A 12,500-nucleotide genomic window follows, 5' to 3' on the forward strand; every position below is an offset into this window, starting at 1 on the left:
TAAAATAAACAAAATATAATCCTATCTGTAGCATAAAGCCAAAATAAGAAAATTAATGCTAACAATAGCAAATATGAGCTAACACATACCATATAACCCCTCCCCCCCGACACATTACAACCCCCCCACCCACCTCCCCACACACCGCCCACCTCCTCACCCCGCCCGCAAACCGGTAGTGATTTACGTCCAGCACGCCCACGCCAAAAGTTGTATCATAAAGTTTGTTTTTATCTTTTTTTTCCATGAATGATGGTGAAGGTTGAACGCGGCGGTCGAGTAGGGGAAGAGAGAGAAGAAAAGAGGGGGGAAGGAAAAGAGAAAGGGAATGGGAAAGGGGAAAGGGAAACAGAAAGGGAAGGGAAGGGAAGGGACGGGGAGAGGGCAGGGGAAGGGAGTTGGCATTGGGAATTAGGAAAGAGAAGACACACACACACACACACACACACACACACACACACACACACACACACACACACACACACAGACATAAAGACAGACAGACAGACAAATAAAGAGCGAGGGAGAGAGAGATGAATAGATACAGAGGCTAAGAGAATGAGTACTATGCGGGCTATCACTTACGGTTATTGTTATTAGGAGGGGAATGGGCGGGGAGGGTAAGGTACAGAGAGAGAAAAAGAGAAAGAGGGAAAGAGAAGGAGAAAGGAGATTGAAAGAGAAAAAGAAGAAAAAAAAGTGAGAGACGAAAAGAAAGAAAAAAGACATTTAGAAAACTAAAAAAAATAATATTTTCCTTCACATCTCTCTCTCTCTCTCTCTCTCTCTCTCTCTCTCTCTCTCTCTCTCTCTCTCTCTCTCTCTCTCTCTCTCTCTCTCTCTCTCTCTCTCTCTTTCTCTCTTTTCTCTCCTCTCTTCTTTTCCTCTCTTCTCTCTCCTCTCTTCTCTTCTTAAAAACCGAATTGGAACCGGACGACTTTGACTTTGATCTTGAGTGGCCAGTTTAATCACATAATCAAAAGTCAAAGTTAAAGCAAAAGTGTGTCCCATATCTAAGCTTAGTGTCCTGTGGCCTGGATCAAAGTCAAGTTTTGCTGATCTAAGTTCAGTCTCTGGATCAAAGTCAAAGTTGAAGCAAAAGTGGGTCCCATATCCAAGTTTAGTCTCTTGAGGGCTAGATCAAAGTTAGTTCAAAGAGAAGAGAGAAGTAGAGAAGTAGAAGGAATGAGTAAATGGGTGGTTGAGTGATTGAATGAGTCAGTGAGTGATTGTATAAGTTATTGAATAAGTCAGTGAGTAAGTGAGTGAGTGAGCGAGCGAGCGAGCGAGCGAGTGATTGCTTGACTGAATAAGTGAATTACTAAGTGAATGAATGAATGAACGAGTGCGTGGATAAGAAAAATGGAAGGATGGACGGAACGAGAGAGAGAAGGAAAACAAATTGTAAATAGAAGGAAAGAGGAAGATAAACAGAATATGACAAAATAAAAATAAAAGCAGTATAAAGAAGCAAGATAATTCAGATACGAATTATGGATAAGAAAGACAAAAACAAAAGCAAAAGAACCAACAAAAGGAGTTAGAACTTACACAACAATATTGAAAAAAAACAAAAAAAGAAAAAAAGAAATAATAGCATTAATAACCTAAAATAAAGAAAAAAACGACAATAGCTAAAGAACATGCACAATAAAAAAAAGTATATATAATGTAAATAAACAAAGTACCCCCCTACCACAGCCATCCCCAACCCACCCCGAACCCACCAAAATGCAAGTCACGTTGGTGGGAAATAGCTCGCATCGCTGACCGAGTTGATCACAAATCCTAAAAGGGGGGAGGGAGCAGGGAGTATATGGGAGTAGGGGGCAGGGGTGTATGGGGTAGGGGGCAGGGGTAGATGGTGGTAGGGGCATGGTGTATTCGGGGGTAGGGGGCAGGGGTATATGGGGGTAGGGGGCAGGGTGTATTTGGGGGTAGGGGGCAGGGGTATATGGGGGTAGGGGCATGGTGTATTTGGTGGTAGGGGGTCGGGGGCATGATGTATTTGGGGGTAGGGGGTAAGGGTATATGGTGGTAGGGGGCATTGGGTGTATGGGGGTAGGGGGCAGGGGTATATGGGAGTAGGGGGGTAGGGGGAAGAAGAGGAGAAGCAATGAGTATAGTATGAGTAGGGAGTATGTATGGATATGGGTTAGGAGTAGTTAGGACGATATGGAATACGACAGAAGGCTGGGGAGGGAGTGAGTTAGGGAGTGAAATAGGGAGGGAGGGAGGGAGGGATCACTCACTCACGCGATCACTCACTCACTCACTCACTCACGCGATCACTCACTCACTCACTCACTAACTCACGCGATCACTCACTCACTCACTCGATCACTCACTCACTACCTACCTCTCTCTTTCTCTCCCTCCCTCCCCCCTTCCAAACCCTCTTTCTTCGACCCTCAAAACCGAACCTTTGCACTCGTACTCGGCTCTCCGAATCAAGCAAGAGTTTCCCTTGAATAACGAGTCGTTTTTTTTTAGATGAATGAAAGAAGGTATTATTCTTTTTTTCTTTTTTTTTTCTTTTTTTTTGGGGGGGTCGGTGTGGTAGATGTACGATGATGGGTGAGGGAGGTTGCGTTTCTGCCGGGTGTAGGGACGAGGAAACTGAGGGAGTGAGGAAGGGATGAGTGAGTTGGCGAAAGGATGAGTGCGTGAGTCAGGAGTGGGTGATGGTATGTCTGAAGGGCATGTGTGTGAGAGGGAAGGATGAGTAAGTGAATGAGGGATGGGTGAGTGAGTGTGGGATGGGTTAATGAGAGAATGAGGGATCGATGAGTGTCTGGAGGCTTTAACAGATATGTTTATAATGAGCGCATGATGTGCATGATTAGATGAGCGAAACACTATGTTTACGAATCACTTATAAAATTCATTGAAAAATTGTAGTGCATTATCATATCGCCAATCCTAGAAATTTATATGGCAAATTAAACTGTTCAATTGAGACGAATATCATCGGATATAGATTTTAAAAACAGTAATGGAATGTCTTTATGAAAATGGATGTTTTTATTTATGAAGATATTGACCTGTGTGCATAAAAAACGATCGAGTGTATACATAGAATTGTGAAAGAAATTAAATTGATTTCATTAAAGTCATGAGAATTTCCGAAAAAAAAACAGAGTAATATCTCTCTCTCTCTCTCTCTTTCTCTCTCTCTCTCTCTCTCTCTCTCTCTCTCTCTCTCTCTCTATATATATATATATATATATATATATATATATATATATATATATATATATATATATGTATATATATATATATATTTATATATATATATATATATACATATACATATACATATACATACATACACATATACATATACATACATACAGATGATCCTTGCAAAGAAAGGGCCGACAAAAATATGCCTTCCATGTTTTACCGGACGGGATCATTCGGACGGCAATATTTATCGATAAAAAAGAATCCCTCGCCTCCGAAACCTCTCGAAGGATAGTCTTGCTGTCAAGGAAACTCGTCGCAAGGAACACGACGTAAGGAGGCCTATCAAACAGGTAGGCCTACATGCGACCCTGTTTGCTGTCGGCAAACACACGAGGCGATTTAGACGAGGAGGGCGCGGAGTGGTAGAGAGGAGGAGGAGGAGATCGAGATAGAAGAGGGAGAGGGAGAGGGAGAAAAGAGGAACGAGAGAGAGGGAGGGAGGGAAGGGATGAGGAAAGGGATGAGGGAGGGAGGGAAAAGGAGAGAGAGAGAGGGGGGAGTGAAGAAGAAGAACAATATGTCGAGAACAGGAAAAGAAGAGAGAGACAGAGTGATGAAAGGGACTGATAATAAAGATAAACAAAAAAATAGAAACAATACTGTTAAGATCAGTAAAAAAAATATATGAAAGAGTGAGAAAGATGGAAACAGATAAAGAGAGAAACAGAGAGACAAACAAGAATCATGACGATGGGCTCAACGCTCCGTGGCCAGAGGAGCGTTGAGCCGTAGAGGAAGGGAAGGAGAGGGGGTAGAATAAAGGAGGAGGGAAGGGAGGGGAAAGAGAGAAGAGAAGGAGGGGGGGAGTAAAGAAGAGGCGGTAGAAGAGAGGAGGGAAGGGAGAAGAAAAAGAGGAGAGGAGGAGAGAGGGAAGTAAAGGAGAAGGGACCGAAGAGAGGGGGGAAGAAAGGGGAAAGAGAGGAGAGGAGAGGATGGAAGAATAGGAGGGAGAGAAGAGAGGAGGAAAAGGAGGAGGAGAGGGGGTGAGGGGGTGAGGGTGGGGCGATGCGACAAGGCAACAGCGGTCGCTCATGGGATGTCTCGTGGTGTAGTGCGGTTATGTGTAACTTGGGTTTATGGGGACTTTATGTTGCTGCGGACTGAGGACTTCGAGGGGAGGAGGAGAGGGGGAGTAGTGGGTTGGGAAAGAGGAGGAAGAGGGAGGGAGGGAGGAGAGGGAGGAGGAGGAGGGAGGAGAGAGAGGAGGAGGGAGGGAGGGTGGAGGAAGAGGAGGGAGGAGGAGGAGGAAGAGGAGGGAGGAGGAGGAGGAAGAGGAGGAGGAGGGAGAGGTGGGAGGTGGGAGGGAGGAGGAAGAGGAGGAGGAGGAGGAGAAGAAGGAGAAGAAGAAGAAGGAAGAGAAAGAGAAAGAAGAAGAAGAGGAAGAGGAAGAAAAGGAGGAGGAGGAGGTGGTAGGGAAGAAGGAGAAAGATGAAGAAGTATCAGCAGTGGTAGAGTGAGGGGGTGGGTGTTATGAGGAATGATAAGGGAGGAGGAATAATGGGATTCGTGATTAAAGTATGGGGGTACGCGAATGAGAGAGAGAAGAGAGGGGAGGAGGGGAGAGGAGAGGAAAGGAGAGAAGAGAAGAGAGAAGAGAGAGAGAGGGAGGGGAGGGGCAGGCGCGAAAGAGCTATAGAGCACAATTAGACGAGAGCTTTACACTGTGATTCTAATAAAACACGTTTGACCAAAATGGCTCACATCCTAACTAGTCTTCCAACTTCACTATCATTACCACCTCTACAATCTGATAGCATAAGTGTCAAATTACAAGCGCACGGCATTCCTACACTAGGATTTTGACTCGCCTTTGCAATGAATACTGATCCGCCATTGACTCATATTGCTGACTCACAGGATGAGTCAACATTCATTAACTGGGGGAGAGGGATGAGGAGGGGAGGGGGAGGGAGAGGAAGCATCGTCTTATCTCGTTTTTATTTTTTTTTCTCTCTCATTTTCATTACAAGAAGTTTCGGAGAGACATCTGGCGGTGGCGTGGCCAAGCTCTGTTGACGAAGATGGTCCGCGTGCAAGAAATGGGAGAGGAAGATAATGAGGAAGAGGAAACTACGAGGAACATGAGATAATGAGGAAGAGGAGGAAGGAAGAAGATAGAAGAAGAAGATTATGAGGAACAAGAAATAATGCGGAAGAGGGGGAGAGACCGGGGAAAAGATTATGAGGAAGAGAAGGAGGGAACTGGAAAAAGATGATTATGAGGGAGAGATGGAGAAAGTAGGTGATGGCAGGGATGGGGAGCATGAAGGGGTGTAATTACCGAATGGGAGATTTTGGAGGCATTTTTCATTTTTTATTTTTCATTTTTCCCCTCCCACTATCCCTTCCGTCTCACTCTCCCCCTTTTCTCTAACCCCCTACCTCTCCCATTCTCCTCCCCCTCCCTTTCCCTTCCTCCTTTTTCCTCCTTTCCCCTATTCCCTCTCCCCCTCCCCCCCTTTCTCCTTCTCCCTCTCCCTTCTCCCTATTCCCTTCATACACAAGAGACATATTCTGAAATATTCTGGAAAAGGAAAAATAAATAAATTGTTTTAAAGCAGTGTTCAGTTTTCTCTTCCTTTCCCTTCTCCTCTCCCTCCCTCCCTCCCTCATTCTTCCCTCTTCCCTCCCTTCTTTAGTCCTTCCTTCCCTCCCTCCCTCCCTCCCTCCCTCATTCTTCCCTCTTCCCTCCCTTCTTTAGTCCTTCCTTCCCTCCCTCCCTCCCTCCCCCCCTCCCTCCCTCCCTCCCCTCTCCCTCCCTCCTCCCCTCCCTCCCTCCCTCCCCCCTTCCCTCCCTCCCTCCCTCCCTCCCTCCCTCCCTCCTTTCCTCCATGGTTCTCTACCGTAGCCATTGTGAGTGTGGTACTCGCCACCTCCGACACGTCCTTTCAGCCTCGAGTGGGTACTTGAGAGATGTGCGTGTTGTACAGGAAGTGGAGGAGTAGGTGGAGGTAGATGAGCGGGTGTGGAAGGGGGGGAGTGGAGGTGGAAGTAGAAGGGGAAGTGGAGGTGGCGAGAGTAGGAGGAGGTGTGATGTTGGGGCTTGTAAGGGTTGTAGGGTTGTGGAGTTGGAGATGGTGATTGTGGTGGCGGTGGAGGAGGAGTTGGAGGAGGTGGAATGTGAATTGGAGGAAAATAAGGGAGAATAAAAGGAGAAAAAGAGAGAAAAAAAGAGAAAAATAGGTAGAAAAATAAATAGAAAAGAAGAACGGGAGGGGATGAGAAAGAGAGAGGGAGAGAGAAGTGAAAAAAAATGAAAAGAATAGAGAGAGGAAACAGTAGTAAAGAGAACGTCAAATATGACTGAAAAATAACATACTGAAATTGTCACCACATATGAAGCTTTTATTGCAAGATTTAGACATAATGCGATAAGAAATTGAAGAGCAATTTGCTGAATGACGAAAGAAAACAGCCTCTTCAATTGGCACAAGAGAGAGATAACGAAGAATGGAAAGGAAAAGAAATAGAAAAATGCACTAGAGGTAGTAACAGAAAAGAAAAAGATTGGAGCAGAAAAAGAAAATGAAAAGTAGAAGAAGAAAAATGAAGAGAAGAAGTAGAATAAAAAGAAAAGAAGAAGGAGACATACACTGATAACGCCGTGGACAACAGGACATGCTGAGGAAAACGTGACAACATAGCAGAGACATGTTTACGTTGGGATTCCCTGTTCCACAACACAGCGGCACAGGAGGGGGGCGGGAGAGGTCACGTATTATTTAGTCAGCTGTAGAGAGGGCTTGTACCCCTCCCCTCCCCCCCGCCCTTCTTCCTACCCTGTGTGTGTGTGTGTGTGTGTGTGTGTGTGTGTGTGTGTGTGTGTGTGTGTGTGTGTGTGTGTGTGTGTGTGTGTGTGTGTGTGTGTATGTATGTGTGTATGTGTGTGTGCGTGCGTGCACACGCGGGCGCTTTCACATGCGCAATCATGTATGTATCCTCGCATTTTGTAGGGACACTCATGTCCCTGCAATATAATAGGACCCGAGTTCTAATTAAGGAAGGCGTACAGATCCTAACTAGTGAGGAAGGCGTAACCTCCCCTCTTTCCCCTCCCCCACCACCATCCCCACTCCCCCACCACCACCATCCCCACTCCCCCACCACCATCATCCCCACTCCCCCACCACCACCATCCCCCTCCCCCCTCACAAACACAAACAAGACGCTGCTCACGAATGTAGAGAGAGATTCCGAGATGGACTGACGTAGTTCCTCCGGCGTGGTTGACTGGCGCATTGCACTGATTCTCTTGTTGAAGTCTTGTTTCCCCTCTGACTGTAGTTAGTCTTGTGACCGGTTTTTTTTTGTGGTATTTTACGTAATTTAAAGAAGATCGACTGTCTTCCTTGCTTTGTCTGATTGTGGCGTGTTGGTTGCGTTTCAGTTTGTATTTGTGTAAGTTTTGATTTTTTAGATTCTATTTTGTAACTGGAATCTTGTATTGATGGCACGGGTGTAGGAGGGGGAGGAAGGGAGGGGAAGCGGGTGAAGGAGGGGAGAGTGTCGGAGATGTTGCCGGTTATGCAATATCTACTCCATTTTTCCTTCGGGTGCGGTGAGATGCGAGAAGCTCTTGCAACTCATTATTGAAATCCTTGCTTATATTTCACGACATCTGTGATTTCCTCGCCGTGAAATAGAGTCCTTTTCCCCCCCAACCGATGGTGACGTTGATGGTGTAGCCCGTCCACTCTGATGGCACGCAGGCGCAGTGGCACTCCCAGGCACTCCCCTCTCTCGGTGCCAGACGCCACAACCCTCTCCCCACAATGCCTACGGAACTGTAGCAACTTATTTATGCATTTGGCGTTAAAGGGAATGGGGGATTGAGGCCGATGAAGGACAGAAGGCTTCTTTGAACAGCCTTCTTTGGTCGTGTTTTTGAATGGGGGGCGACGGGGAGAAGGCCCCTCGCAGAACGCATGAATGTGTTCATCTAGGACGCGTTTCGGGGAGGCGGCCTCATCACATGACCGCGATGAATCCCGGTTCCTGCGTCTCCCTCCGCCCCGATCGCAACGAGGGAGTCCTTCTTGAATGAGACGAAATGCGCCCCTCATGATTCATGAGCGTCGTGGAGAGACACGACTCGTGCCAGAGGGAGATCTAGCGTCTTTCCCGAATGAAACATGACGTGCCATGACGGAGGCGGCGGCGGCGGCGGCGGCAACGGCAGAGCAGGAGGAGGAGGAGGGTTACCGTACCTCCGCCACCCCGGACGCCAGCGCGCGGCTCGCTCGTACCGCCATCGCTAGTTGTGCGCCGAACGCCGTCGGGAAAGGGTGTGTGTAACGCCAGGAAAGCCCACCAGACGGACGATTTAATACGGCATCAATAGATAGGATAAATCAGAAGTGTAGTGTACAGGAAATATATATATATCTCGCTGATAATTGTGTGACAATAAGCGGAGAAGGTTTTTCTTTCCTCATCATCGAAGTGGTGACGTAGTGGAAGAGACCGAAAGAAAGAAAGAAACGTGAAAGGGTTCGGATCCAAAACAAAAGCGATTGACATCCCTGAGTGAAGGATCGGCCATACACGAAGACCGCAGAGCGAACGGGGTGGATGCATCTGGACGCGGTTTTAGCAAGAGAGCGGATTCGCCCGACGACGTTCAGGAGAGCCGTTCGCACCAGACGCGGTCCAGGAGAAAGGTCCTCACGCAGGCAGGCGGATTCGGAAGGGGCGTTCGTCTAGAAGTATCCGAGGATATCTTAGAGTTGATACCCACCTCCCCCCCCCCTGCCTACGTGTGCTGTTTGAATGCAACATCCACGTTCCGCTCTCCGGAATCTGCAATCAAGGCCGGGGATGGTCGAAGAGTAGACGCGGAATAAACGAAATAAACAAAGCAAAGAAGTGCCAAAAATAACAAGGAAAGGGCAATAGGTGGCCAGAATATCGGGAAGTGTTAAGAAGAAGAGTGAAGTGAGATCAAAACCCAAAGCAGAGAATAGAGTGTAGAAAGGGTACTGCAAATAAAGTGTGATTTAGTAACAAACCGTTGCAATACTGTCTTATTTAAATAAGTGTGCCGTATCTTATTTGCATATCGTCGTAAGTGCTTTACAATCCTCCTTCAACGTTAACAATAATAGCGACGTAGTGTTGACAGCGCGTGACGTGACTGTGGACAATACTCCATTTTTATTGTAACGTAACGTGTCTTGCTAGGAAGCGCCTACAGCATATACTCCAGATATCATACTACTCATATATGCACATTATATCCGCATCATTCCTTTATATTACCCCTCTCTAGGACATAAGCTAGTGCTAAAACTTAACAATGTAAAAGTTACTCGTACGGATCTATATAATGGACCTCGTATAGCTGCTGTATTGCCTTATAGAGCATATATAAATACATAAATAAATATATATATATTTATTCATATATATACACGGTATCGTAGATCCTAGCCGTCTTCCTTATCGTCATACCCTCTAGGACTGAAGGACACGAGTGAAGGAGACGCCCATCACAGTGCTTTTCTCCTTCGTGGCCGATAAAAGGAGGTGTGATACGTCTTATGTATATATAGAAATAGATTACAAATAGGGATATATATATCTCTCATATCTATATATATAATCCGTGACTGCACATAGGTGTGTAGGTGTGCATAGAATCCTGTCTGTTTTATTTGTTTTTTCGGTGCTGCGAAATTTTTGAGGAAGGATTTTGTCGCTGTTAGATCTACAGCCTACACGGCCTACGAATCCAGGCCTGCCATACGGCCTTACTTGAAGGCTGAAGGATATCGAAGGTGCTGGTGCTTGGAAGGATAAAGGAAGAAAAGAAGGAATACGAAGCGAGTAACAACGCCTAGCGAAGGGGGAAGGATCGAAGGAAGGAAGGAAGTGTGTGCGTTTGTGTGTTTTAATTTTTCGTGATTGGTTTTAGTTTTTGTTTACATGTGTAGTAAGTGAAGCTCCCCCCCCGAGGACGCCATGATCCTTGATAACAGGCAAGTCCCCGACATCATCGTGAGCCGGGAGGGACTCAGCCAGAACAACAACAACAACAACAACGCCCGCAATGGCAACGGCAACGGCAGTCCTCGTCACGTCGGAGGCAGGAATGGCAACGGGAGTCCCAGACACGTGAACTACGGCAACGGCAGCCCCAGGCATGTCAACTACGGCAACGGGAGTCCCCGCCACGTCAACTACGGCAGCGTCAGCCCCCGACACGTCAACTACAGCAGTGACAGTCCTCGCCACGTGAGCTACGTGAACGCCAGCCCCCGACACACGCGCAGCGACAGCAGCAGCGATGGCCAGGACAGGTCGAGCCACATGTCGCCGCCGCCGGGCTTCAACAACAACGGCAGCCCCAGGCACACCAACAGGAACGGCTACGGCGGCGGCGGCGGCAGCGCGGGCAGCGGCCGCCAAGACGGCAACGGCAACAGCAGCAGCGACAGCCCGCGGCACCGCCACCACCACCACCACCAACAGCAACAACAACAGCAACAGCAACAGCAACAACAGAGCCAACAGCAGCAACAACAGAGCCAACAGCAGCACCTCCAAGGCAACGGCAACTATGGCAGTCCGAGGCACAGCGCGAGGAATGGCTACCTGGGCAGCCCCCGTCACCACAGCAGCAGCGGCAGCGGCGGCGGTAGCGGCGGCGGCGGCGGCGGCGGCGGGGGCAGCGTGAGCCCCAGGCACATGCAGAGGCTGTACAGCTTCGACCTGGGCCACGGGAGCCCCAGACACTCGGTGGGCGACGCCGACGACGTGGACGCCTCTCAACTGGAGGCGGAATTGCGGCGCCACGAGCAGCGGCAGCAGGAACAGGTGCAACTGCATCTGCAGCAACATCGACAACAGCAGCAGCAGAAGCAACAGCTTGAACAGCAGCACCATCATAGACAACATAACCAGGAGCAACAGCAGCGGCAGCATCAACATCACCAGGAACAGCGGCAACAGCAACACGAACAACAACAGTATCGTTTGCAACAACAGCAACAACAGCACGAACAACAACAGTATCGATTGCAACAGCAGCAACAGTTCCTAGAACAGCAGCAAAAGCAGAAAAATCTGCGGCAGCAACAGCACAATAATCATCCTCAGCAAAGTAATCAAAAGTATCAGGAACAGCATTATCATCATCAGCAGCAGCAGCCACAGAGGCAATTGCAGCAGCAGAGGCCACAACAGCAGCAGCAGAAGCAGCAACAACAGCCGCAGCCGCAGCAGCAGCAGGATGGCGTGGAGCGCGGCGCCAAGACGAGCAGCAGGATCCCCGTGCAGGTGGGGGAGAAGGGGCGCGACAAAGCGAGCTCGCCGGAGTCGCCACCCGAGGGCCAGCCGGGCCAGCCGGGCCAGCAGGCTCCGGGGAGCCCGAAAAGGGCGCCGCCGAAGAGGGGTCGCGCCCACGTGACCTCGACGCCCGTGCGGAAGCCGCCCGAGCCCGAGTCGAAGGCGCCGTCGGACTTCAAGTCGGTGGTGAAGGAGTACTCGCAGCAGAGCCCCAAGCGCATCAACCTGCGCAACAAGAACTACAACTACTTCAAGTACGGGCTGTGCCGCATCGAGGTCAAGGACAAGCCCACCAAGAACTGGCAGCCGTGGCTGCGCTTCGAGGAGGGCGACAAGTGGAGCTCGCCGGAGAACGACAACCTGGAGGTGCGTGACAAGCTGAACACGCACTCCACTAAGTGGAACCGGCAGCACAGGAACTGGTCGTCGCCCGAGCAGGAGGAGTGGGGCGGCGGCGGCGGCGGCGGCGGCGTCTGGAACATTGAGTGCGACAAGAGCGAGGAGGAGAACGACCAGGTCTTCATTCCGGACGAGGAGGAGAGGGCGGACAACGAGCAGAAGGAGGAGGAGAGGCAAGAGGAGGAGGAGGAGGAGGAGGAACAGCCCGCGCCCAGGCGAGAGGTCCGGCGAATGCCGAGGAGTAGCAGTTACGGCCGGAGGGAGTCCTGGCCCGCCATGAACGGGAACCTGATCTCGCTTCCCGTGGAGGCCGACCGTGGGCCGAGTCCTCTGGCCAGGGAGCGGGCCAGCAGCCCACGCAGCAACGAGTCCTCCGTCAGCAACCCCCGGCGGAGCCTGGGCGGGGCGCCGGAGAACAAGAACTGTCGCATCTCGAGTCCGATCCACCGCGGGGTGAGTCCGGTGCAGCGGGTGGGGAGTCCGATCCAACGCGGCGCGAGTCCAAAGTTCGTGAACCGCGGGTCTTCGCCTCGGACGGTGGGCGGCAGCCGCGGGCCGAGCCGAGG

General features: G+C 49.6%; 1 protein-coding gene across 1 annotated transcript in view; it reads left to right on the top strand.

Annotated features, from left to right (window-relative positions):
* Nucleotides 1–8,087: 8,087 nt before the first annotated feature.
* LOC122245907 (uncharacterized) overlaps nucleotides 8,088–12,500 on the top strand; it is a 125,397-nt gene continuing 120,984 nt past the window's right edge. Inside the window, exon 1 of the mRNA XM_086531797.1 lies at nucleotides 8,088–12,500. This exon is cut by the window's right edge and continues 200 nt beyond it. Within this exon, the coding sequence (XP_086387923.1) occupies nucleotides 10,210–12,500 (2,291 nt within the window). The 5' untranslated portion in view covers nucleotides 8,088–10,209.

Source organism: Penaeus japonicus, unplaced genomic scaffold (genome assembly GCF_977035675.1).
Source record: "Penaeus japonicus unplaced genomic scaffold, GWHDUDI00000001_assembly GWHDUDI00000036, whole genome shotgun sequence".
In the NCBI taxonomy this organism is placed as follows: domain Eukaryota; kingdom Metazoa; phylum Arthropoda; class Malacostraca; order Decapoda; family Penaeidae; genus Penaeus; species Penaeus japonicus.